Raw genomic sequence first — 27,604 nt, 5'->3', positions numbered from 1 at the left:
ATATATTCTGATATTGGCCTGATTATTTGCTGTAGTGATAACAGCAGACTATAACCCTAGGCCCACTAGTGCAACTGACTCATAAATGATGTATGTAGCTAAATTCAAACAATAACAGAGTGTTATTAGGATGGGAAAAGCAACATAATCAGTTCTGGGGAAGGACTAAAATTCTAAAGAGCTCAAAATACTTCAAGCCTGGAATCAAATTCGCCCTCACAACCTCTCAAGTACAGAGTAGTGATCTAACAGGCTGGCACTGGGTTTCCTGTTTGGTGGTAAGCACCCCAAATGCAGCCCCCACCTGTTTTGCTGGCCTCTGCGTTCCTGGGACTTGGCACAGGGCTGGATCCGTAATATTGCCAGAGGACTTTTTGCAAAATGTTTAGACAAATGGATAATCATAAAATCAAAGGGTCTCGGAATTGGAGCCCCTAGAGTTTAAAAGGTCCAGCCAAGCAAGAGACAAGCAAACAAACATGTGAACCAAAGAGTTTAAGTTTCTTCTAGGAGTTCCCGTTGTGGTACAGCAGAAACAAATCTGACTAGGAACCATGAGGTTGTGGGTTCTATCCCTGGCCTTGCTCAGTGGGTTAAGGATCTGGCATTGCCCTGAGCTGTGGTGTAGGCCGGCAGCTGTAGCTCCGATTAGACCCCTAGCCTGGGAACCTACATGTGCTGTGGGTGCAGCCCTAAAAAGACAAAAACTAAAAATGAAAAATAAGTTTCTTCTATATCCATGTTGTCCATCCTACATGCTGAGTCTTCTCCACTATACTATGTTTGAAGAGACACTCGAAGAGCATTTTCTGGGTTAATGCACTGAAACCACACCACAGAGTGATGACAAGGTCATACAGCTAGGGTGAGCTATCTACCATCTTTTAATGCCCCGACAGGACACTTTGGCTTCGTAAGGCAATCTGCATTTGCCTGAATTTAAAGTCATGTTATTCCCCAACCTGAGTCTAATGGAAGAGGAGACAGTGCAATTCTTCCAGCTTCAAACAGGGGCAAAAGCTTGCTAAACCAAGCCTGATCTGCAGCCACTCATCCATACTAAGGAACTAGAAAGAAGAGACTTTGCTTCCTATAGCATCCTGAAAATGTTCTTTTACGTCTAAAAATCACACTTATTGTAAGAATGAACAAATAATGAATGAAAAAAAAAATTCCACTATCATGGCCCACACTGAATTTACCCCTGAAGACAGGATTTGGGGGTAGCTCGGTTGTATCAAATTGACAGATAATCTGAAAACCTTATGTCTGCCATGGCTCCCAGCCTCCTTCCCACCAAGCTTTTTACCAGACTTGACCCCTGTTCCTGGCCCTGCCCCCCATCTGGTGGAGGCGCTAATGAGCAGTGAAATGGCCAAAGGGCAGGCAGCAGGAGGGAGCAGGGAAAACAAAGGCAAAAAGGGGACAGGAGACGGGATCCTCTACAAACTCGACAATCAGTCTCTGGATAATAGAGCTGTCTGCAGCCATAAACAGAGCTGGTTGTAGGCTTTTGTGTTTTCCAACTCCAAATGCTTGACAGCCATTAGTTCTGCAAAGCATGTTCCTATCAAGCCTTTAAATGGGAGAAGAAGCCTAGGTACATAAAGCGACCTGCCCAAAGTACCCAGCTCATCGAGACCGTCTTCATCTCAGTCCAGAGAAGAAATGGGAGGCTTGATTAAATCCCGCTGGATTGAAATTTTGCCAAAAAGAGTGAACTATTTATGTCCAATATAGAAGAGTTTAGAATCAAGAATTCCTTGGTTTAAAAAAAAAAAATCTTAAAATAAAAACAGATTCCTCTCTTAAAAACAAAACAAACGTGTTTCTTGAAATGTGGAGGAATAGTCTGACCTATCCTACCTAGTTAAAACAGAATACATGGCATATTAGTTTTATTTATATATGATGTGAGGGTTTCCGGCATTTTAGAAATATTTACTGCCATCCATAAATACCCAGGTTTGGGGAAATATAGGTAAATATGTGTATGGCAGTATGGATAACATCTCAAATATATTTCCTGTCATAAAAAAATGGTCCTTGAATTTCATAGTACATGTCATTTAATTCGAGTGAAATTGAGATAACTGTCTTGGCCAGGATTTTACTGATCTGATTATTTTGGGCTGAGAAACAGGACATTTATTTGAACGGCCTCTTGTCTATAATCTGCCACTCAACCACAAGTGGGCGAAAAACATAATCTTCCTTGATTACAGTTTAATAAGACCCCATGGCCATTGTGGTATGTGGTAGCGTCATTTGAGTAGTGGGCCCCAGGGCCAATGTCTGTATAATCTTGAACAGTCAGGATGTGGTAGAAGCTGGTCAGGCCAAGCTGGATGACCAAAGAGAGCTGGATATCAGTCTCTTTGTTAAAGATATCATGATCATGAATTCAAAATTAAGAACGCACTTCGATACTGACACAAAAAAGAGACTGGATCAAAATACTAAATCCAATTCTTGCCTTCTGAGTATGACTTATGTATTACTGTTTTCATATTGAATGTTGCTTTTTTTTTTTTTTTTTTGGCTGCACCCCTGGCATGCAGAAGTTCCCTGGCCAGGGATGGAACAGGCACCATAGCAGTGACCTGAGCCGCTGCAGTGACAGGGCACGTAACCCACTGTACCACAAGAAAGCTCCTAATCTTGCAATGTTAAACAATCATTTTAGTGAATTTTGCAGTAAGCTATTAAAAAAGAAAATTAACTTAAGTCACTCTTCTTGACAGAGTTCTGCTAGGGTTTGCATAAAAGTCCATTTTTACCGCAAAATGTTGCAAAGGAGATAGTTTCAGAAAATACAGCTTACTGATATTGAACACACTGCAAGCATCAGAAAGTCAATATTTTAATTACTGAGCACATGTCAAAAACTCATATGGGCTTTAGGGGAAGCTCTCCCAGTTTTTAAAGCATGTTGTTTTTACAAGTTTCTGAGGGAAAATGGTTTTGTCTTTACACACGCCATTAGTAGACAGTTTTTGATGTTCTATCAAAGTCATTTCTTTCCCTCTGACTCCAGTAAAAATTTACAATTATCTGCAATACATATTACTGGATATTCCTTTCTAAACATTGAAGAAATATTTTCAGTGTAAACAAAGCAAGTGTTAAATTACAAATGGCTAAAAGCTAATAAAGAAAAAAAAAGTAACAAACATCTGGAGGGGAAAAGTAATGGAAATCTAATGTTTTAACTTCAACATTAGATTTCCAGGTTCCTCAATACATTAATGCTGGGATTTTTTTAGAAGAAATCCAGAGTTTCCACCAGTCTAGTTGTAATAGGTTTCATTCTGATTTAGTGCCTCCTACTTGATCTTTAAATCATCACTTTAGTTTCTAGATTTCTACAAACTTAGCAAAACAAAAATCTCTCTTTGCCTATCTAGACTGTTTAACTAACAAATGAAATTACATCACTTTCCTGTGTAGCAGGAGCTCTTTAATAAAAGAAAGACAACTGTCCCCCAAAAGAGATGGAATGGAAATGAATGTTTTTAAATTAACACACTGCATACACTCGGTTACCAAATAAAAAGAATCAGCAACGTGAGAAAACAGCTGGGGTTTGTTAGTAACGTTCTAGTGACCAATTGAAGTTATGCTTCAGCATCTGGACCTTGGGTCAATTTCTAGGTCAATTTCAGTATCTCCAGAATGATTTTCTTTCTTTACAAACCATTAATTCATATTGGGGAGTATTTCCCTTCTGTTGTTAATTTCCGTTCTCATAAAGATATTCTGAAAACAAAACACCTACAAACATCTCTGGTTCCCACTGATTTATTCTTTATTGTTTTGTCCTTGCTTCTTTTCCTCCAGAAGCACTAGCTGCTTCACCAAACAACATCTGGATGGAGCTTTTCACATGCAAGGTTAACATCTTCATTATTTCACTGCATTCTTAAGTCTTAGCCTCCCTCTAAAACTTTTTCCAAGTATTTTCCATCCCCAAATCAGTTAGGCGATGAGCTCCTTTCTAAGGTAAAAAATCGAGATATGCAAATAAATATGAAATGCCTAGTTTCAATTGGAGGAAGGTCTGACTGGTGGAATTCTACACAGGTTCTGAGACACCAAGAACACCTCTCACTTGCCTCATTGAGGCAAACAGCAGAAATGCTACTTTTCAAACTGATGAACACAACACGACATCAAACCTCTACCATGAGATGAAAGGCTTATAGGCTGTAATTTAAGTTTTTTCCTTACCTGCAAATAGATTTAAAATGTTTTTTAGTATTATTTATAAGTGATTCTAAAATTTGATGATATTCAGGATAGATACATTGAAGATATAATGGTATGTGTACTTGGTGGTTTGATGCATAAGTGACACCCCTCTCCATGTGTAACTACAGGTAGTTATAGGTAATCAGGGTTTAGGCTGTAGCTGATGTCTACAGGAAAGTGTACAGTGTAATCGATAACAATGTTTAACATTTATTGAGCACTTACTATGTTCTAGGCCTTTTATTAAGCCCTTTGCATCATTACCTTATTGAATCCTCACATAACAAACAATACGAGAAATAGCCCACTTTTTTAAAAGTGAGGAAACTGGACCTTTAAAATGGAAAGCAGAACTATCCTATGACCCAGCAATTTCACTCCTGAGTATTTATCCAAAAAATGAAAACATTAATTCAAAAAGATACATGCACTATCATGTTCATAGCAGAACTATTTAGAAGTGCCAAGACATGGAAACAACCTAAATGTCTAGTCCATTGACAGACAAACGGGTAAAGAAGATATTGTGTACACACACACACACACACACACACACACACAGGACTACTATATGGCCATAAAAAGAATGAAATTTTGGAGGATATTATGCTAAGTGAAACAGAGAAAGATAAATACTATAGGATATCACTTACACGTGGAATCTAAAAAATAAAACTAACTAATGAATATTAAAAAAAAAAAAGTCTCACTGGAGTTCCCATCATGGTGCAGCGGAAACGAATCCGATGAGGAACCATGAGGTTGTAGGTTTGATCCTTGTCCTCACTCAGTGGGCTAAGGATCCAGCATTGCCGTGAGCTGTGGTGTAGGTTGCAGATGCGGCTTGGATCCTGCGTTGCTGTGGCTATGGTGTAGGCTGGCAGCTACAGCTCCAATTAGACCCCTAGCCTGGGAACCCCCATATGCTGCAGGTGCAGCCTTAAAAAGATGAAAGGCCAAAAAAAAAAAAAAAAAGTCTCACTGATAGAACAAAAGAATAGCTACCAGTAGGGACAGGTAAAGAGAGAGGGGTAAGACAGGGATCAAGGATTAAAGTAAAAACAACTGTGAATAAAATAAGCTCTACATGTGACATAGGGAATATAGCTAAGATTTTATAATAACTATAAATGGAATGTAACCTTTAAAAATTGTGAACCCTTATGCTATACACCTGAAACATATACTATTGTACATCAACTCTATCTCAGTGAAAAATATCTCTCAACGTTAAAATTATGTTTTAAAATGCCAGTTCAAGATGCCAGTTAGTCAAGTGATGGAGCAGAATTTGAACCCAAGCCACCTGAATCCAGAGCCTGAGCTCCTGACTCTAAGACCAGGAGAAAAGTTAGGTCTCACTTCTCTCTCCTTCATTTACCTCTCACCTGCTCCATACCAAAAAAAAAAAAAAAAAAAAAAAAAAAAAAAAAGTGAAGGCCAGAGCAGCTCATCAGAATAGCTCTGCAATAGGATTCAAACTCAGGAATAAATAGAGAGAGAGAAATCCTTTAGTTACTACAGAAGAGCTCTTAACCAAAATCTAGTTCAGGTCCTCCCTGGACAGGTCAACATGCCATTCCCTGCAGGAGCAAGATGGGCACAAACTTCTCTTCTACATCCACATACTTTTGGCTCATCAACCTGGGAGTAATTTACCCCGGGCTGATCCCAACCCCATCGGGTGACGGGCTTAGCCCGTCGGTATCTTCTTCTTCCAGGCCTGTCACTGTTACCTGACACTATGAAATGTACAAGACGTCTTTCCCAAAGCAAAAGAACTTGAAAACAAAACAACCCAGAAGAATAAAAGGGGAGCCATTTGGCTTTTAGGCCCTGCACCTAGTAAATCCTGTCAGTGCCAAACTCTATTTCTAATACAAGGAAATCAGGGAATGACACCGTTGGAAAGAATTGAACTTGCTGTAAAGTATAAGGCTCATTTCCTATGGAAAATGCAATAATTTATTTCTTTAGTACAAGCTTTCCAGGAAAGCATGCCATTGAACCGAGTGCCTTACTGTGACTGGCTGCACACTTCACCCAGCAGAATATACACAAGCAGAGAGGAAACACGCTGTCTAGAAAAAAAATACACAATTTCCTTTTATTTCCTTTTCGAAGGAGCACAACTCTTTTTGGGGAACAAATCAGGGTCTTGTAACAGTTTGCTACACACTAGTTTCCATTCTCACAGCCAGTAAAAATTAGAAACCACCAAAGAGTCAATGAGGATGGCCCACTTATACCCAGAAAGGCAAGGGTTTTTGTTGTGGGTGCTACCTATGGGCTGCTTATCCAACATGAAGGTCTTCCCCAAATAAGCAAGAATCCATTCAGGAAAAAATATAGAGAGAGAGATCCTTTAATTACTACATATGTTATTCCAGCTTGGCTGAAACATTAGCTGTGTGAGGATGGGTGGTGGGAAAGAAAGGCATAAAAAGAAGTGTGTCTAAACTACAGGAACCTCAAAGAGCTAGGGAACACTGTCATCGAGTCAGCGGCCAGCCGTGGATCCATACAAAGTTTCTAGCAAGAGTAGTGACGTGACTAAACCCTACACAGGTTAACTGGCAAACATTAGATAGGAGCCAAACATAGAAAAGATGAAAAGTAGAAAGACCAATTCAGAGGCAAGACATGAAACTTAAGGGTCCACCTATGGTGAGTTCATGAAGGAGAGGTGGTATACCTATACAAAGGAATATTACTCGCCAGAGAAAAAAGGAAGTCCTGCCAGTTGCATGGATGGACCTTGAGGACATCATGCTTAGAGAACTAGGTCACAGAGAGGAAGACAAATGTGATATGTATTTATGGAATCTAAAATTGCTAAACTTATAAAACCAGATGGTAGAATGGTGGTTGCCAGGGGCTGGAGGACAGTGAGGAAGCATTGGTCAAAGTGTGCAAACTTCTAGTGTTAAGTTCTGGGGATCTGGCATGGTGATTGTAGCTAACAATACTGTATTATATACTTGAAAGTTGCTATGAGAGTAGATCTTAGATATTCTCATCATAAAAAAATAAACGGTAATTACGTGAGATGGCGGAGGTGGTAACTAATACTGCTATGGTAATTGTTTTGTAATAGATAAGCATCAAATCAACAGGTTATATTCCTTAAACTTATACAATGTTATATGGCAATGAAATCTCAATAAAGTTGGGAGGTGGGAGGCCACACCTGATGGAAGCTGTCATGCTGGTTAACTTTCATTGTATTTGCTTACCACTTATTTCATTTCATTTCGGCAACATTAATCTCATGACTTCGAAGAAAACTCTTGCTCATTTCGTGGTCCATAAGAAAGTTTATACAGGTTTGTTTTTTTTCATTGATAAGGTCAATGAGATAAGATGTCCTTGTAAAGGTCTGATGCTTAGAAAATGGCAGACTCACATTTGATATATATGCCAGAGCCAACTTAGTCAACAGTGTGCTCACTGGCATATAATGGAAGTGGCACTTTCTGACTTCTGCGATTAAGTCAAAAAAAGCCTGGCTTGCAGCTTTTTCATGTGGGAGCTCCTAACCTCTCTTTGGGAGCTCTGAGTGCAGGTCAGAAGGCTGCCTACCCGATACCACCAAGTTGGAAAGGCCAGGGAGGTGGGTGCTCCAGAGGAAATGCCCAGATGCACCCAGACCTTAAGCTAACTCTGCAAAAACACCAGGCCTGTGAATGAAGATGCCTCCAGATTCCACGCCAAGCATGAGAGGTACCACCAGTCCCTTGAGTCCTCCCAGCTAAGGTCCCAGATATCTTGAAGCAGAAACAAACCTTTCTTGCACCCTGTCCATGTCTGTTGCATTCCTGACCTCAAAAATCCATGAGCTTTTTTTTTTTTTTTTTTTTTTTTTTTACATTATTAAGTTTGGGGGTGGTTGAAGAGCAGTAACAGGTAACTGAAACCATATGTCCAACAAGAGAGGTATTAAACCCACTGGTTATGGAGCCCACACCTGGAATATGATACTTAGCTCTGGATAACATATTTCAAAAGACAAAAAGACAAGCATACTCAGAGGAGAATAAGAAGAATGTTCCTTTATGGGAAAAAGTTGAAAGGATTAGAGATATTCAAACCAGATAAGAGAACAAAGAGCATGATAACTTCACATATTTAAAGAGCTATCACAAGTAAAAGTAATACAATTACTCTGCATCCTCCCAGGAGGGAGGCGTGGAGACAGAGATTGGAAATAAGAGGCATTCAGGTGGAAGAATTTTCTAATGTTCAGAGCTTTCCAGGAAAGAAGAAGCAGACTTAAGAGGTCATGATTTTCCCAACACTGGAGGTAATCAAGCAGGGTCTGGAGGATCACCACCTAGTGGGTTGGTTTGGAGAGAATTCATTTATTGACAGAAGGTTGTTTGAGATTTTTTGTTGTTTGGTTGGTTTTTTATGGCGGCACCTGTGGCATATGGAAGTTCTTAGGCCAGAGGTGGAATCTGAGCTGCAGCTGAGACAATGGCAGATCTTTAACCCACTGTGCCAGGCTGGGGATCAGACCCTCACCACCATGCCACTGTATTCGGATTCTTAACCCACTGCACCACGGTGGGAACACAGGCCCAGAAGACGGAATGAAATGCTTTTACTTTAGGGTTACACTGTAACACTGAGATGTTCTTTTTGTTTGTTTGTTTGTCTTTTTGTCTTTTTAGGGTCGCACACACCACATGTGGAGGTTCCCAGGCTAGGGGTCCAATCGGAGCTGTTGCTGCCGGCCTCTGCCACAGCCACAGCAATGCCAGATCCCAGCCGCATCTGCAACCTACACCACAGCTCACAGCAACGCCGGATCCTTAACCCACTGAGCAAGGCCAGGGATCGAACCGGCAACCTCATGGTTCCTAGTCGAATTCATTTCCGCTGTGCCACGATGGGAACTCCTGAGATGCTCTTAATCGAAAGATCATCCCCATTTTCTTACGCTAAGAAATCTAACCCCAATACACGTTGAGCAGAGGGGGGGGAAATACAAAATGAATAAACTGAATGAAAGTATAACTAGAAAGGGATGCAGAATTCTAGAGGAGAGAGGAATGGAACACTAATAGGAAACTGCAATCCAGCATTGCAGCAAAGGAACTTCAGAGAAAGACAAAGCATGAAGGCCTTTGGAAGGAAGGCCAAAGATCCCATCAAAGATAATCCTGGATAGAGACGATGTCTTTATCTTTCCTGAGAATCAGTTTTATTCGTTTGTAGGACCTTTCTCCTAAGTCAGTGGGAAAGACAAATCAGAAGGACAACATGATGCTGTAGCAGCATTGAGAACAAAGTTAATGTGGTAAAATTAGCAAAGCTCTTCAGCAATCAAGTGAACTTCTTGGCCTCAGAAAGAAATAGGATCGGAGTTTCCTTGTGGTGCAGCTGGTTAAAGATCTGGTGCTGTCATTGCAGAGCCTCAGGTTGCTGCTACACTTGTGGGTTCAATCCCTGGCCTGGGAACTTTCACAGGCTGTGGGTGCAGCCAAAACAAAAAACCAAAAACAAAAAGATACAGGATTTGTGTGCCTATGAGGTCAAGTGCACCTGCAATGCAAGCCACCGTCTGGACAACATCCGTATGTAGGAGTGACTATAAGGCAGAGCAAGAACAACTGGAAATTAAAACCTGGATTCTTAACAAAGGCAATGCGAAAAGGAAAACACAAACCATCTAGAAAATGAGATGCACCCAAAGCAAAGCCATCCAGGAAACAACACAAAGAAATGAAAAGAAAGAGTTAAAAAGTTATCTCATGCACATTTCATCTGAATTTTATCACCATTTGTAATCAACTTCCAAGGTTTCATAATACCCTTTAACCTTAGTTACCCAACCCAGGGAACAAGTCATCTCATTGTTACCCCCACGTGAAGGAAGAGTGGAGACTCTTTTCATGTTGATAAGAGACAGAAAAAGGAGACACTCCCAGGAAAGAAAAGTGTTTTAAGAGTAAACTCCTGGAGCCTGAGGCTAAGGAGCTGTGATAATGTGGAGCTTGTATTAACCCTTTCAAAGATTCATCAAACCGGAAGTTAAAAGAAATTCGTGTAATTCATAAAATAGAATTCATTTCATTTTAAAAAAAAGAAAAAGAGAGACAAAGTTTTCATTACCAAAGAAAAAAAAAAAAAAGAACAAAAATTTTATCTTATTACTCACCCATTTCCTAGGTCTGCCTCTTGGCCGTTTTTCTCCAGTGGCTTCTGCTTTCTGCAAAATGCAAAAGGAAGTCGTATCATTTCCTACCTGACATTATTTAGAAGTGCTGCACCAAGGGACAGATTTCAGGGAAGAAAGTTCTGGTTTGCAGATGAGGTATTACACTGCTTTAACAATCTCCTTCTCCTTGAAGGTTCATCTTCTCCATTTTTCATTGCATGACGTAAACAGATATGTATGCAACACGCACCCTAAAAGACTCCCCTGGAGTGATCTATGAAATGCATGAAAATGCTTTTAAAAAGCCATTTTGCCCTTATCTCCATCCATAATAAGAAATTATTCCTACATATCCATAATTACGTAAAGTAGTATTTCGAAAATTAATGTTTTAAGCTCCTTAGCCCACCTCCTTTTCACCTGCACCCACGGCATATGGACGTTTCCAGGCCAGGGATTGAATCTGAACAGAGGCTGTGACTTAGGCCACAGCTGTGCCAACACCTGATCCTTAACCCGATGCACCACAGGGAGAACTCCCAGTATTTAGAAAAGTAATGTTTCTTAAATGATAATTGTCCTTCCATATCACAACTAAAATTGCAAAAATTAGCACTGATAAATTGCTTCACAATTTACAAAGCAGTTTACACCTACATTGCTAGTCAAAAGCACATCTAAATGTGAGTAAGAACACACAGGCTTCTAGCTCAAAAAAACAAATATTTGCATACTTCTACATAGTTAATTTCCTATTCTTTGCCCCAAACAGTCACCTGTCAATCAGTCCACTCAAAGCAGAGAGAAAAAAAAAAAAAAAAAAAGCTGGCAGAAGTCATCACTGTTTGTCCCTGAGATGGAAACTAGGGAAGCTAAAAATAATAACAAAAATATATATTATCAACAATTCCACACTTAACACAGACCTGACATGAATATATTTCTAACTAGCTTGAAAGTGTGTTTCATTGTTTCACTTCACAGAAGATTCTTCTGGTATTGCAGTTGTTTTTTTGCTTTTGAGTCAAATTTTCGTATTTTAAAGCAATTTCCCTGTGTTTATCACCCCTACTCCAATTCCTAAACACACTAACACACACACATCATATACACTTTCTATAAAAATACATATTAATAATTTCAGGATAAAGAAAACCTAGTGCACAGTCTGCTGCATATGAGCATCATCTCAAGGCCATATAAACACAAAAATATAGGTAACCTCTGCCAGATTTTCGGTTTTATTACCTGGGTTAGCAGCCAGTAAGTAGCTGGTACAAAGGTACTTAAATTACCTGTTATAACTGTCTACTATGCCAAATGACTCTCCTTTCTCTCTTCAGTCTACCTGGTAAAAACAGATGGAAAGAAATGATACATAGATAGATGATAGATAGATAGACAGACAGATAGACAGACAGATAAATACATACATACATTCATACATACATAGAAACATAGATACTTAGACAGACAAAATAAGCCACAGGATTTCTTGCCAAATAGTAGTTTCCCGACCTGGCATTACAATTTAACAGGTGCCATGAACGAACCCAAACTTTGGAAGATTACAGTGTTAGTTCACATTTACTGAGCACTTAAAATACCCTAGGCACCGGAGGAAGTCATTTGTACATGTTATTTCAATCTTTGCAACAGCCTTATAAGGTAGGTATTATTTCTCTTATTTTGCAGATGAGCAACTAAGTCTTAGGTGAGGCCAAGGACTCTGGTCACTGGTGAAGGGCAAGGCCCAGGATTTGAACCCAGTTCTGTTGGACTTTGAAGCCTGGGCTCCTTACCCTCCAATGTTTTGGCCCTTCAGCGTAGATGCATTTGCTACTTTTAAATACTTACTTAATTCAAATTGTCAATGATTCAGCTCCACCTAAGCCTCAGATTTAGGCACTCTGAATCATTGTTTACTACTTTGAATGGCTCCACAAAGGAATCATTTATTGTCAGAGGTTGGCGGTCCTGTCTTATGTTCAGTCATAAGGGCATGAATTAAGTGAAAGCCAGGAGTGCCTGTGAATCACACTCTTTCTGAGTGTTGTCTCAGGGAGAGAGGGTGGTATGTAGACACACAGACTCTAATTTGGAAAGCCAAGTTTCCAATCCCTGCTCTGCTGTGTTAGCTTTATGGCTTCGGGCAGGTCCCTGAAAATCTTCATTTGGCTTCAGGTATGAAATGGAGATAACACCTCCTCCAAGGAGTGAGGTGACCTCATCTTAAATGAGGTGCTCAATAAATGTTCTTCCACTCTTAACGAGATAGAACTCTTGAAGGGCAAGTCTTCCTTCAAGTTAGTCCAATCTCATAGAAGTTTCAGTCAATGCAAATATTCCATTACACCCACCTGTCACCTTGAGAATGAAGCTTTTAAGAAACCCTATGGCTAGTACATTTTGAGTTATGTGAGTACAAGTTCCCTAATACAGTAGCAGTGTCTGATTTAATTTTGGGGAGCAACTTTAAGATTGTACAGTTGACTCAGTAGTAAATTACACAAACATGGAAGAGAGAAATTCTTTTTAATGGGCTTGGGGTTGGTAGGTGGGGTTGAGAGCAGGAGACTACTGATCTCGAAGGCCAACACCTGCCCCACCAGGCTCTTTTGTATGTTCCAGAGGCCATGATGGGATCTGGGTGTATCTGAAATCTGTTGAAGAGAGGGGTTGTTTTCTAAAAGGGTTTCACTGCATCTCGAAGTTAGAGAAAGCACATCTTGCAAAGAGAGAGGAAAGCCCTGCAAAGGAGAGGACTTTAAACCGAGCATCCCATTTACAAAAAGTCTATTCAAAAATAAAATTCACGCCATTAACTAAAGGGCAAAATATCACGATTATCACTTGGACTTGTTAAAAGCAAACTTGCCCCTTGGTCTTGGGGCCAGTATTACATGTAAACCGAAACCCTCTTCTGAGACGACGTCTAGAAGAAACACATTAGCTGTGCTGTGTGGCGTCGATCTGGGAGGTTTTCATTGTTCCTTAAAACCCACATTATTTAATCATTGTGATCAAACTTCACAAAGGCTGCAAAACCAGTTAGGATTTTAGTTTGTAAACCAGCATAGATCCAGGAATTTTACATATTGGAAAACACTGGGTTTAACTTTTTTTTCCCCCTGTGTTTAACGCCCTTCAGGATATTATTTTTCAATAGAAAACAAACAAAACATTTGGGGGGCTTGTTTTGTTTTTAATATGTCAGCATATGCAATACTGTGGAAGTGTATATTTGGTTTTTCTTCGCCAGAGTGGAATTTGGTTCCATGCTACAAAACCCATGTATAATTGAGACAATAACTGATTCTAAGTATTTAACTGCTTATCTCAGGGTGGGAGTATAGGTGTAGGGAGAGAGGGTGGGAATTCTGCATTTGCAAGAACTGAAATTTCAGACCATCCCCAGCCCTGTTATACGAATATTCGCAACTATCACATGTTAAAGGTGTGATCTCTCCTTGGCCTGTCTTCATTCACAGTTTTGCCTTTTTACCAAAAGTTTCGATTCAGAGCCGTATATTTAATTTTACAATATGTTTTAGAAGTGAGTTCATGAGAGCGGGGAAGAATGGGAAATGGGAAGTGTAATTATTTCCTTCTCGAAGAAGTCCTGGTACTCCAGGCTCTTACATGTATTCCACACTGAAAAAATTAATGAGGGAAGGAAATCAATCTAGCAACAACAACTCTTGAACTTGGAAAAACAGTGTTTAGCATCAGTGTCTTGGTGACTACCATGTGCTCCCGACACATTCATTGCATGAAGGAAGGAAGCAAAGAAACTCTGGTGTTTGCATCACGTGGATATCCTGTAACCCTCTCCCCACCAGGATTCTACAGCTTGGTAGGGCTTTAGATACCACTTTGTTCAGCCCCTTCATTTAACAAACAAAAAAAATTCTGGATGTGTTATGTTCTCTAAAGGCATACACAGGGTATGTGGGCACAGGTTACAAGAGACGCCTATTTCCCATCCCTTTATAAGCTTGCAGAGCACTACACTCCAAAGGTTTCTTAAAACCTAACTTCCAGCCTACATTTCTGTAGGTTGGAGATAACTAATCTACCTGGTAGCAAATATTTTACAAGGTATTTGAGAGCACACAGTAAGAGTAGGAAAGATCATAAGCTTTAAAATTAGATTTGGGGTTTTTTTGGTTGGTTTTTGCTTTTTTAAAAATTTTCTAGGGCCACACCTGTGGCATATGGAAGTTCCCAGGCTAGGGGACGAACTGGAGGTACAGCTGCTGGCCTGCACCACAGCCACAGCAACGCGGGATCCGAGTCCTGTTTGCAACCTACACCACAGCTCAGGGCCACGCCAGATCTCCGACCTACTACGCAAGGCTAGGGATCTAACCTGAATCCTCAAGGACAGTAGTCAGAGTCGTTTCCACTGAGCCATGACGGCAACTCCCTAGATTAGATCTGACTTCAAATCCAGGTGCCCCCATTGAATAGGAGTGAACATCAGACACGTCATAGTTGACATCACAATCGTCACATCTGTGACATTAAGACCAGGTACCTACATCAGAGGATTAGAAGAGCTCACAAGTAGGTAAGGTAAGCCTGACAGAAGCTGCAGCATTTAGGAGGTAGTCAAATGTAATTTCTTTAACTGCCTCCCTATTGTTAAATGTTACCCTTAAAAAGAATACCTCCCAAGTCGGCAAGTTTCCAGTTAAAGTAATAAGTGATTTTCTGAGCACTATCTTACCTAAGCAGGGCATCGATGACGTCCCCTGTTTAAATGGGCGATTAAATAGTGTGCCCATGTTCTTATGTAGTGGCACTGAGACCCCATCTGATTTCAAGTCCATAAAGGGTCTGTTCTGCCAGACAGACCCATATAAAATATAGTAGCCATGGGGACACTAAAAACAACAACAACAACAAAACCTCCTAGGGTGAAAATCGAGTAGTCCAAAGTAAAATATTTCCAAGTTTCCTATAAAGACACAGACAAGAACTGAGATTGGGCACCGGGAGCATTAGCCCATTCTGACCTCTGGGTCGCATTTAGATAGCTATTAATTTTTTGCTATTCTCAATGCTCATATCATACTTTATATGGAGTGTAATAGCATGTGAAAGCCAGAACACCCCCACTCCAAAGCAATCACTGTATCAGCGCACACACTCACAAAAGAGAAAGAAAAGGATTTGGGCTTTGTAGCACTTTGCTCTGTTTTTACGTATCTCTATACACACAGAATACATTTAGGACTAAGACCTGCAGAACTAAGAGCATATGGAGCCATGTAAAAAAGGATAAAGAGTCACATTCTAGGGCTTTCCATTGTTCTCTTCAAATACACACTGTGTGCATCAGTGTGTACTGGCATCGGAATCCACGGGACTCGTCAGCCATGCGAACCATCAGGAAGTTCTCACTTCACCTGTTTGCTCATCTAGTCCCACGGTTTTCCAAATTGTACACGCAACCATTTTCAATCTTTAAACGATGTTACAAGTTTGCCATCTCTACACATTTCCCCACAGGAAAGGAAAGTAAGTTCTGGCACCTGGCGTAGCACATGCTCATGTTTCCCAAGGAAGCCTTGTTGTCAACTCCCATGCCATTATTTACACATACGTGCCTTCACCTATAAAAATCACTCAATTAAAGCCAAGGCCACAAGGACAGGACACACTCTTCTCAAAGTTGAGGGGTCTCCTCTTTAAACCATCTCACTACCTCTTTCGTAATCAGAAAAATCAATAGCAATGATATGAGAGTTCACAGGGGTTACCTCTGGGCAAACTGCTCCCTACGCTGCCCCGGAGATAAAAACAGAAGGGACCCCTCCTCACTAAATCAAGTAGAAGCTGCCACTCAGTGTTGTTCAGTGGATTAAAGCAATGTAGCCTAAAATGAAATCAGGTCTCTAGTCACCTTTTTCTCCTGGTCAGCGGAACAAAAACTCAGCTAAAATTGTCAGACTCTAGGATAGTAAAATCCATGGTTCCACCCTCGTGCCAAGTGCTATGGTTCCAAAGTGAGTTCTGGAAACTGCACAAAGTCAGCTAACAAGATAAGCTCGGTCTGGATGATTTAACTGACGTAAAATTCTCTTCAGCACCCATCTCATCTCAAAACAGAACTGAAAGGCAAGAGAACACCAATCTGGTATGTTCTGTCTCTGGAGCAAAATGATCTGTTGAGACGCTGAGATAAACACGAGCCAGACTTGTAGGTCAGTCAAAGTAATGAGGGGCTTTTGATGAAAAAGTTCAGAAGAATGTTAACTGCCGGAGAATGAGATCTCTGGGTCCCTTGAAGTAACGTTACTTCATAAAATAACTCAGATGTATTTGAGTCCCCTGTATTTGGAGCCTCATCTACAAGGACTCGAAGGCATTGTGAGAGAGGACTTACTCCTACGTTCCGGCTCCGTGCTCTCTGGCAAAGTGAAGTGAAAAAAAGGAGTCAACTGTTTAGGTAAGGCGGCCTAAAATACCAAGATAATGGACACAACAGTTGGGCTTTACTTAGTTTCACTTGATGGGCTTCATCTGCATACTCAGAGCCCTAAGTCCCAGGGGAAATGATCTGCCCATTCAAATACAGAGGAATTCAAACGAAATCATGTTAGTAACGGAGAAGCCATGGGCTGGAATTGCATGACAACTTCTAGTACCATCTTTCTCTGACTTACCTATAAGGAGGCCTTTGGTTCCTCTCTTCAGGTGGGCCTACTATGTCCTGCAAAAAATCTTGGCCTCACTCAGCATCTGTGCTCTATCTTTTATCTGTAATGGTGAGGAAAACCCACCTTCTCTTGTCTTCAAGTATCTGTGCTCGGAGTTCCCATTGTAGCTCAACAGTAATGAACCTGACGGGTATCCATGGGGATATGGGTTCACTCCCTGGCCTCGCTCAGTGGCTTAAGGATCTGGCCTTGCTGGGAGCGGTGGGGTGGGTCGCAGATGCGGCTGGGATCTTGTGTGGCTGTGGCTGTGGCTGTGGCTGTGATGTAAGCTGGCAGCTGCAGCTCCGATTCAATCCCTAGCCTGGAAACTTCCATATGCTGCACCTGCGGCCCTAGAAAGCAAGCAAGCAAACCAACCCACCAACGCTTTGTGCTTGGTGTTAGTACCAAAATCATTTGCGAAAAATCAACCACCTTCTAGGAGAAGGAGCACCAATCTACCTTTAGAATATCCAACTCATGCCAGGCCTTCTTTGCACAGGCAAATGGAGGTTATAAATCATTTGCCGGAACACATTATTTGAAGTATATCTACTTTACTTAGAGGATATTTTCACTTTGTACTGTATTCTCTTGTTCTCTTCATTACACTTTAAGTCAGAAGGAAGTTCAAGCACATCTATGATTTCATGAAGTGGGTCTATCTCATACCCGAGATCTTTTTTACACGTAATTCTTTCTATGAAAATTAATTCAATCGCACACATTTTTTTTTTTCCCCCTAAAAGTACCTGAAAGCGAACAGGCTTGAAACTTATAGATGAATTTGACTTTTGACCTTAAACACTGGAGAATTAGTGAAAGAAAACCCTCCAGTGTTCTCTCGTGATTAAAAAGCCACAACAAAACCCCTCAACGAAACATGAGGGAGATTGTATCTTTCTTCTTTCCAAACATAAGAAATGTGAAAATACAAAGTATTTCCATCCAGCACAAACAGAAGAGGAAAACAAAAGAAAACGAAAAGGACATTAAGAGGCAACTGGTCACAGGTATATGGCAAACTACAACATAAATAAAAGGGTCAAGACACACACACAGAGAGACACACACACACACACACACACACTCACATGAATGAATGATTTATTCAGGAAAACATTAACTTCTGATCTCCTTTATTAAGATAACAACATGGAACTGATTCGGGGATGAATTCTGAGCATCAGCTGGGTGTTCTCACTGGAATTGCTACACAGTGGTTATCCATGGGAATTTGTCATAATGGAATAGAAGCAAAGTGAAGGAGAATTACCTTCTCTTCCAAAAGTTCCAAGCATCACAAATTGTGTTTTCATAAATGTTTGTTTTATATATTACACAAATCAATTTTATATTGACTATGGCCTGAAATTAAAGTGATTGCTCATTTAGTAGTCTTCCACTTGGTTTTACAACATTCCGCTGCATTGTCAAGTTTCACATTGCTAATTTTCCAACAAGCAGTTTTGTTTTCAAATGCCCCAAGGCCAGTTACTAAGTCCAAACACAAACTTTGTTAAGAAAAGAAACTCCAAGCAGCAAAAAATTTTAAACACACATCATCAGGATCCCAGTGTACATGGCATTTCCTCTCATTTTAGAGTTCTGTTCTCTTACATACTTACCGGTTTTTCTTCTATAGTTTCCATTTTGATGAGTCTCAGTTTGCAGGAGAATTCCCAATTTATTAATCATAAAACACTTCTCATATCTACCCTGGTCAATCTAGCAGGGTATGTTTATCTAGTATGTTATGAACAATACAATTCTTCTAGAAAAGGTTAGTGTTTCAAGTCCTAACAAAAATATGTTTTGTTAGAATACAACATATATTTGATAAATAAATATGTTTGATAATCATGTTTACATAGGGTAGTAGCAAACCCCATAAATGCTGATTTGAAAGTGAAAATACTTTAAGTTTACACATGCCATGAACAATTCATCAATGTCATTCATTATTTTGCAAAGTATTATCTTCTCCAAATGAAGCGGAATTTATAAAACTAAAGAAGTGTAACAGTCATGTTCTGAGCAAAAGTATTTATCCATTTTTATTAGAAAGGGGACTTTTAGAACAGAATTGTGTGAGATAATTTTGTCTAGAAAAATCAAAGATTTCAGAGAAAAACTTATCTGGGAAAAAGAACACCTACTTCTGTTTTGAAAGTTGGAATAACGTGTGCATACATATGAAGAATTATCAGAAAGATAAGTAGCCTAAGGATCATTTATAAATGCCTATCACTAAAGTAACTAAAAATGAGTCAAAACTTTACTTGGGAAGAGATTACCTTTTTGTTATTTTGCTTTAGGTGGTAAATTAGGCACAAATCTCAGCTTTCCTTTTGTCAATAAAGATTTTGCTAGTCTGGCAAACTTTTCAAAATGAAGAGAAAGGTGATAGAAGCATCTATTCACTCATTCAAGAAAATGTCATACAGTAAAATCTGAGAGAGAATTCATTTTCCTTTTTTTGCATTAAATTTTAAATTACTTATCTATGATGAAATTTATGGTTTTCTTCCTGGGAGGTGTTAAGATGATGCTTTTTTTTTCTTCTTCAGAGCAATTACATCATAGTTTAAATGTCATCTTACCTACCAAGATATTTCTTTGCCATGCCATTAAGGTAAAATTAAGATAACTTACGCAACAGCAAAAACGTCTTTGTTAAATGAGCCCTTTTTTATTTAATTTAATAAAGCAGGTAAAATGTAACACGTAGAAAGCATCTGTATCAATAATATCAGACTATGTATTGTCAGTTTTAAATGACAAGATAATTTGGAACTACTTCAAAGTTTATTGATTAAATGTTGAGTACAATTGAATCTTCACTCTGAGAAGCAGCTATCTTTGAATATAAATATACTAGAAATCTGCTCTTTCAACTCTGTTCAAGACTGTTAAAACACACAAGAACTCATAGCTGCTCCCTAAATCACTTTATATGTATCACCGGTTGCTATGGCAGTTTACAACACTGAAAACTATCAAATATAACCTGGTTAGTGGCCACAGTCACAGAGAAAACCACACAAAACATTAATCCCCAAAAGATGAGCATAGAGTCATTTTTAATAAATACTGTACATGGTGTACTCAAAGCTACTGAAAAGATATATCAAAATTTACTTCTGAATTTTGAGCCTTTGTTTTTAGCTAGTGTACAAATGTACAAACAACGTACAGAAATTTTTTTCTGATTTATGTGTAAAGCTAAAAAAAAGGTGACTTTTTTTATCTTCACCTTCACTTCTCTGCACATGCCCTAATCCTGAGATATTTCCTCTTTGCTAGCTCAAGTACAACCAAACATGAAGATTTTTTTTAAACTGCAATTTAAAATGCATAAAGAAAAACACTGGAAGTTACCCTTGGTTGGGTTCTATCCTGCCCCAAACTACACAATAAATGAGTCAAATGTTTGTTTAAAAAATTTCTCATTGTCCTATTCAGAGCATTTCTACATCATCTGAGGGTGGAAAGGCTTTTGAGAGACTGTGATATATTATGTTGCAGGTTTATTGTAGACAGCATACTTTATGAGCACATTTAAGGCTGTAAAATTCATGAAATTTTTTCTAGTATTCCACAATTGGATTTTCTTCTAATTATCATCTACTTGGCAAAGTACTTAACTTTAACAGCGGGATTTGGTTTTCCAATAATCATGTAAATAAGCACAAAGTAAATTAATCTTTATTATTTTTGAAGGAAATTACAAAGCTTCACCACAGACAAAATGTATAGCTTTGACTCGTTTTTAACTATTTCACAACTGGTGCAAATCTGAACTGTTCATTCTCCCCCTCTCCTCCCCCTCCCGTCTCTGTTTTGTTTCATACATTTGGAATTGTTCCTTTAAAAACAACATTGTGAGCATCTTTGTGAACTTTGTGGGTTAACCGTCGATTGGAAATCTCACCAATATTAAAGGTAGGGAATCAGTCTTGGGTTACCCACCTGGGACAAATCTTTAGGTGCGGAACTAGAATGAGAAAATTACAGGAAGGTTCCTGTGGGCATTGAGAAAGTTGGGAAGACTTAAGAAATCTCACCTTTTGAGCTGCTTTGGAGGGACTCTTGTTTTTGCTGCCTTTGGGTCTTCCCCTTGGTCTCTTAGGAGAGGGCTCACCGGTTGGCTCCTAGTTTCAGGGGAAAAAAATGCTGTTGTGGCAAGAGTGTCTGAAAGAAATTGACCCTGACTCTGGAGTTATATTTTCTGCTGTACTACTCAACAGAACTGCTGGAACACATTCAGTTCAAGCATAAATGGATGAGGATGGTACAGAGTTTACAGAAAGGGGCAATAACTCTACTCTGAATCCAAGGATTCAAAGAGGACTTTCTATTTTCAATGTGAAAACTAGATTTCTATTTCAACCCTCAAAAGGTAACAAAGGCTGACGAGTTTGCATATTCTAGTTATACATTTTTTAAGGTGTAAAACTTACAGGTGATGCATTTGGTAATTCATATGAAATAATATGAAATAAAATAATAATTTTATATAAATGCTATTCTCCATTGTACAGGCATTTCAAACAACAGAAATATAAAGCTATATCATAAATATTTCAACAACCTTCCATACTGAAAAGGTGGTTTTTGATCATTCTGTATCTGCCTTGTAGGTCAATTATGACTCAATCAACACATTGAGTGAAATATTGCAGCAATTATCCAAGTTCTTCAACTTAAAATAACTCCATTCCCCCCTAAAATTTCCAAATAATTATGGTAAATCTGTTGAGGGAGGTTTTGCTTGAATTATCTAGATAATTGCTTCAATTCTCCACTTCCTTTTGGAGATGAAGGAATGGTCTCCACTCTAGATTTAAGTACCTTTTGATAAAAACAAACATTTCTCCAAAACTTTCTTTTGAGAAAACTCTTATGGGGATGGGCTGAAGAAAATTAAATGGGGTAGGGAGGAGTGAGGAGGAATGAAAGTGTCTGGGAAGGAGAAATTAAAACTATCAACGGGTTCAGCAAAACTTTAAATGGCTTGTATGTCAAGCAGCAAATACTCAAGTGGTAAGGGAATGCAATGATTAATATTCCAGATCCTAAATATTTATCCAGTGAATCATCAATTTACAATTCATTCAGATTCGGTGATTAAATGAGACTAATTAGCTTAAAATGCATGAAAGTCTTCGCTGAAAATTTGCATCTTATTTAGTGAACATGGGGAAGGTTTCCTGCAAGCTTCTGTGGGACCACTAGCGCCAGTGGGCACATCCGGCGCAAACACATCGGGGACACATTTTTCTTTCTTTGTGAACTCCGCCTTAACTCAAAGGTAAAACCTCCAATCACCTCCAGACCCCATTGCAATTTCTTTTGGATTATTTTTTGGAGGTGGGGGGCAATTAGTAGAATTATAGAGAGCAGGGTGGCGGGTGGGAAACAGGGGTGGGGGGAGGGCAGTGACTTCCTGGGAGGTGTAAAACAGGATCCTAATGCGGTATAAAGTGTCGCTCGGGCTGAGCGGGAAAACTCCGGGGCCTCTAGATGGGCTTGTTTCCTTTGATGATTTCAAAAAGGTACAACAGTTTTAATAAAACGCGCTGGCAAGCAAACATTGTTCTCTTTCCCCACCTTGCTCTCGGGCAGCTTTGGGACTCTAGGATTATTTGCTAATCGGCCTATTTGCCATGAAGGAAGCGCTTTCAGGCTAAAAAACGAAGAAGAAGTTTTAAAGCCCGCGGAAGCGGAGTTTAAATGTTCTCAATAGACAAGTCCCGCTCCAGCCCTGCCGGCGGAGGCTTGGAAATTGCCGCGAACAAAACCCCTCCGCCCTGGGCGCTGCGCGCAGCTCTGCAAGCGCCGGCTGCACGCTTAATTGGTTGCATCCGCAGACAAAACCCTCCACTCCGCGGGGTCCCGGGCGCCCCACAATTGTCCCTTCCCAACCCCCAGCCACTCGCCCGGGAGAAGCACTTTTAATGTCTGCAGCTCTGAGGCCCGGGATACAGGGGCAAAAGGGGGACTGGGCGCCTGGCGAGGAAGTGACCCTAGCTACCGTGCACCCTCTCGGACACTACTTTCCACCGTGCCCTTGGCCAAACCAGTTAATCCCATCCCTTGGGGACCCAGGCTCTCCTGCAGCCCCTTTCCCGGGACACTTCAGCAGCAGCAGCAGCGGCCCGCAGACCAGCCGCCGCGCCACATTTAAAGAACCTTAAGAGATCCGGGCGGGCCCACGAGTTCTTTGTCGGGAGGGCGCGAGTCTCAGGCCACCGAGAACTTGGAGAGGGCGCCAAGGGGGCGGCTGCGGCGCGCCAGTTCCCGACTAGAGAGCAGCCCCGGTTGGCGGGAGAAAGAGCCTCCGGCCCCCAGGACTTCGGCTCCTCCAACCCTGATCCGCCAGAACACTCCTGCTCCCCGGCCACTGTAAACCGGCTCGGAAAGTGCCTGGCGAGCCCCGGTTTGTCGGACCCGGCCGCTTCCCGTTACCAGGAGACACCGCGCCACTCGGGCCGGCACAATAGCGAAAGTCGGAGGACGCAATTCGCCCGACCCCACCTCCCGCCCGCACCCAGCCGCCAAAGACGGCTCCCCACCTCCCGGCCGGGAGGGCGCGGGCGCCTGGGGCTCAGCCGCGCACTCGCGCGGGGGACTCCGCAGCCCGCCCCCGCGACAGCGTGCGGCGGCCGCGGCGACTGGGCTCCCGCGCTCGGATGGCCGCGCGTCGCGGGGCCCTTGCAGAGGGCTCGGAGGTGGGCTGTGCCCCCACCCCGCCTGCGTACTGACTTGCTGCTGCTTCCTGGGTCGGCCGCGTCCTCTCTTCTGAGGCACCGGGGCGGCAGGTTGTCCCTGGGCTGAAGTGGACGGCTGCCCGGCGCCTTCACCGCGTGCGCTCATCCTGCCTCCCGCCGCCGCCGCTACCGCTGCCGCCGCCGCTCCTACCGCTGCCGCTTCGCCTCAGCCGCCCCGAATCTGCCCAGCACCTTTCGGGAGATTGGGAGGTAGGACTAGAGAATAAGGCAGGGTGGGCTAGAGCTGGCGTGCGGCGAGGGCTGCTGCTGCTTAGGCTGCCGCCGCTGCCACCATCAACACCGGACGTCCAGCGGCTGCCAAAAAGAGAAGAGGGGAGGAGGAGGAGGAGAGAAGGAGGCGCTGCTGGTGGCGGCGGCAGCGGTGGGTGGGTGCCGGAGGTGGAGGTGGCGGTGGCGGTGGAGGTAGTGAGAGGAGGAAAGCGAAGGAGAAGGAAAAGAGGATTTGAAGTTGGGAGACTCCCCTCTCGGTTTGGGATCAAAAGTTGCGATCACCGGGAGCACTTCGGAAGCGGCTTGGAAAGGGAAGAGACTTGGAGTGGATTGTGTCCCTTGAAACGTTAGGCGGGGAAAGAATTCCTCCTCCTCTTCCCCCCCCTCCCCTCTCGCAGAGCAAGAAAGAGAAAGAGAGAAAACAAATAGCGCCTTGGGCAGTCAGAAAGCAAAGGGAGGATGGGGAGATTCTGCGGGGATCGGGTCGCGCACTGAGCGCAGGCAGGGGACGGAGCGGTGGGTGGCACCGCGCCTCCTCGGATGGCGGGAGCAGGCGGCAGCGGCACCGGAGAGTTGGAGGGGGACGGACCGGTTGCTCCTGCGTTCTGCACCAAGCGCGCGCTGCCCGGGCTGGAAGTTTTCTGAGTCCCTGCCCCAGGATTCAAGCGGGATGAGTGTGCGTGTGTGCTTGGGGAGGGGGCGGCCGGGTTGGTGGGGGGGGGGGGGAGTGCCCACCTCTAGTCGTGGGCGGATAAAGGGGAGGGGGCTGCGCAGGAGGAAAAGTATGAGGAGGAGGGAGGCCAGGCGGACCGCCGAGCCAAGGCGCCTGGCCGCGAGCCAGAGGCAGCGTTCTAAATACAACTGCCTCCGCGGCTGCGGCGCCCGGGTGCCACCCGGAGCCCCGCTCACGTGCTCCCGCCCGGCGGCGGGGTTAAAGGGACAGGCCGGGGATCCCGGGCCCGCTCGCCGCCGGCCTCGCCCCGCCCGCCACCCCGAGGTTGCTCCTGGGCAGCTGTCCTAAGAAGGCGCGGGAATGTGGCTTGCCCTGGAGCCGCGTTTAGGGGCTTGGCCTTTACCTGCACCTCCAAGTTGCGTAGCCAATGCTCTGCAGGAAGCGTCTAGCTGCACGGCGGCAGAGTTCTAGTTCCCTGAGAGTGGGGAACCACTGAAGAGGAGCAGCAGCGGCCCCCGGCAGCTCTGCTCTGGGTCGCAATGCCCTACTCGCAGATTGCACGACCCGGCGCGCGCGCGCGATCGAGCACACAGACACACGCAGATCCACACGCACACGTGTATGCAGATACACGTGCACCCTCCCACATGCAGACATAAACACACATGTAAACAAACAGGCGCGCACTTACAAGCACATAGGCACGCAGATACACATGCACACTCGCAGACACGTGCACACATGCAAACAATGTGCATACGGGCACACGGCGCGCGCCAGCCTCTTTACTGAGCTTTTTTCACCCGGCAGGACTAGAAGCGACGTGAAGTCTTCCCTCGGCTGGCGCTGTGCACTCGGGCTCCAACGCTCGCAGGGTAGAGAGGTTGCCCCACGCGGGGATCTCGCAGCTTCCTAACTCCACAATTGCACCAAATGTCCCACTCTCCCTTCAATTTACCTCGATTTAACCTTCTCCCTAGGAACTCCCTTTCTGCCAAGTCCTAATTTTATAGCCTGGACTGTTTCTGAGTTATGTGAACACCATAATGACCACAGTCCGTTTTAAAAAGGTGGAGTACATTTTAAAATGTACCTCTTTTCATCCTTGAATAACAAAAAACTCTGAAAAAATTAGGTTCAGATTTTCACACATCACACCCAAAATTATTTTGGACCATTTCCAAAGTAAAAACTTTCACCCAAGGAAGAATTTTTTTTCTTTCCCCCAAATACAGACCACCGTGGAATAAAAAACGCCTGCTTTATAGCCCTGAGCAGGGAGTTAGGCACCGCCAGGTTCCGCTGTGCCTGTGAAGGAGGTGCGTGTAAATGCCTGCATCGGGCGCGGTGGCGCTGATTGGTCCGCGTTGCCATTTTAAATCCACTTCTAGCTGCCCTTTGCAGAGCTGGGACACTTAGCTGCACGTTGAGTGCCCTACAGAAACCCAGGGTTTTTCATGGGTCTGGGAACGCTTAGTTATGATGGAAAGGAGAGCCCCCATCCCTCCGGATGGAGCCTAGCAGCTGACTGGGGAGGGAGGGGTCTAACAGGAACCCAAGGTTTTCTGCTAGGGCTTGGCTGAAAGATGGTATCTTCATCAAAGAGACTGAAGTTTCATGTGCTAATGATTGCAGTGATACTTCCTAACTGCCAAGTTTGCACATATTTTAATATGATCACATTTGCACAGTGGTGTGCACATTTTACACACACATACAAAATGGGTGTGTTTTTGTTTGCCTGCGTTTTGCATGAACTAAAGATAAAATTGTGAGGATGAATATAGGAGAAATCACCTAAGATTTCACCCAGCCAATTTTAAACTAGGTTCATTATATGCTTGGATTATTATTTTTTTTTAATATGCACAGTAGCCAGCAAGGAAAGGATTCCAGAACTTACTTTTGTATTAACCCTTGCATCTGAGAAAAGCACAGTGAAAAAAAGCGGGGGTGGGAGAATGTCCTGCCACTTTTTTTCAGACCACCGCCACTTTGCTATCAATTCCAATTTTATTTGAATTTTTTCAGTTTATAACCTGAAGGATATGAAACAAATACTACATCAGGTTTTATTTAAATCAGTTTTATATATTTTCACTCCTGGAAGCTATATTTTTTCCAGTTGCTATGTTTCTGTCCTCATTTTTCAACTGCAAATTCACTGTAATCTCCAAGGGTTCTTCCAGTTCTAGTAGACTTTAAAACATGTATAATATCTTGTTCTCTAATTGTGTCCTGTTTATATGTAAATTCCATGGAGACAGGTAGTATTTCTAACACCTCTTTTTTGCACCAGTTGTGGGTAGTGTTCGTATCACAATAGACTTTTTTTGGTACTTACTAATTTACTGCTATGACTGTTACTTTTAGTAAGTTAATATTTTACAAATGTGCCACAGGGTAAGAAAAGCATTAGATATATTAAAATATCTTCAAAATTATTTTGATTAAAAGAAAATGTGATGAAGATAGACGTTGTAAGATGTATTTTATACATAAACAGATTAATTAAAACCAGATACTGTTTTTAACTGACATTTATTGAGCAGAATACATAGCATAACACACATCCATATATTATTTATGTGTATATAGAAGTTAAATAAAGCACAAGATAAACACGTATTTCTGAAAAATATTTCCAGGAATTCCCGTCCTGGCTCAGTGGTTAATGAACCTGGTATCCATGAGCATGCAGGTTTGATCCCTGGCCTTGCTCAGTAGGTTAAGGATCTGGTGTTGCCGGGAGCTGTGGGGAGCTATGGTGTAGGTCGCAGATGTGGCTTGGATCCTGGGTTACTGT

General features: G+C 42.2%; 1 protein-coding gene and 1 long non-coding RNA gene across 5 annotated transcripts in view; one reads left to right on the top strand and one right to left on the bottom strand.

The window, feature by feature from the left end:
• Positions 1 to 24,806, bottom strand: part of HMGA2 (high mobility group AT-hook 2) — a 141,115-nt gene extending 116,309 nt beyond the window's left edge. Inside the window, exons 1-3 of one of the 2 annotated variants that reach the window (XM_005663957.3) lie at positions 23,890 to 24,806; positions 21,189 to 21,275; positions 10,415 to 10,465 (exon numbers count right to left, since the gene is read on the bottom strand). In XM_005663957.3, coding sequence (XP_005664014.1) covers positions 10,415 to 10,465; positions 21,189 to 21,275; positions 23,890 to 24,000 — 249 coding nt within the window. In that variant the 5' untranslated portion in view covers positions 24,001 to 24,806. Of the gene's footprint in view, positions 1 to 10,275; positions 10,466 to 21,188; positions 21,276 to 23,889 lie in introns of those variants that run through there. The other variant, XM_021091958.1, reaches the window with a different exon arrangement.
• Positions 1 to 27,604, top strand: part of LOC106507220 — a 102,517-nt gene that overhangs the window by 36,736 nt on the left and 38,177 nt on the right. Inside the window, exon 3 of one of the 3 annotated variants that reach the window (XR_002344008.1) lies at positions 18,269 to 23,882. The exons of the other annotated variants lie outside the window; for them this stretch is intronic. This is a non-coding gene — a long non-coding RNA (uncharacterized LOC106507220). Of the gene's footprint in view, positions 1 to 18,268; positions 23,883 to 27,604 lie in introns of those variants that run through there. 3 annotated transcript variants of the gene reach the window in all.

Source organism: Sus scrofa, chromosome 5, assembly GCF_000003025.6.
Source record: "Sus scrofa isolate TJ Tabasco breed Duroc chromosome 5, Sscrofa11.1, whole genome shotgun sequence".
Taxonomy (NCBI): Eukaryota; Metazoa; Chordata; class Mammalia; order Artiodactyla; family Suidae; genus Sus; species Sus scrofa.
Note: the sequence above shows the minus strand (reverse complement) of the source record. Positions and strands in the feature narration are given on the sequence as shown.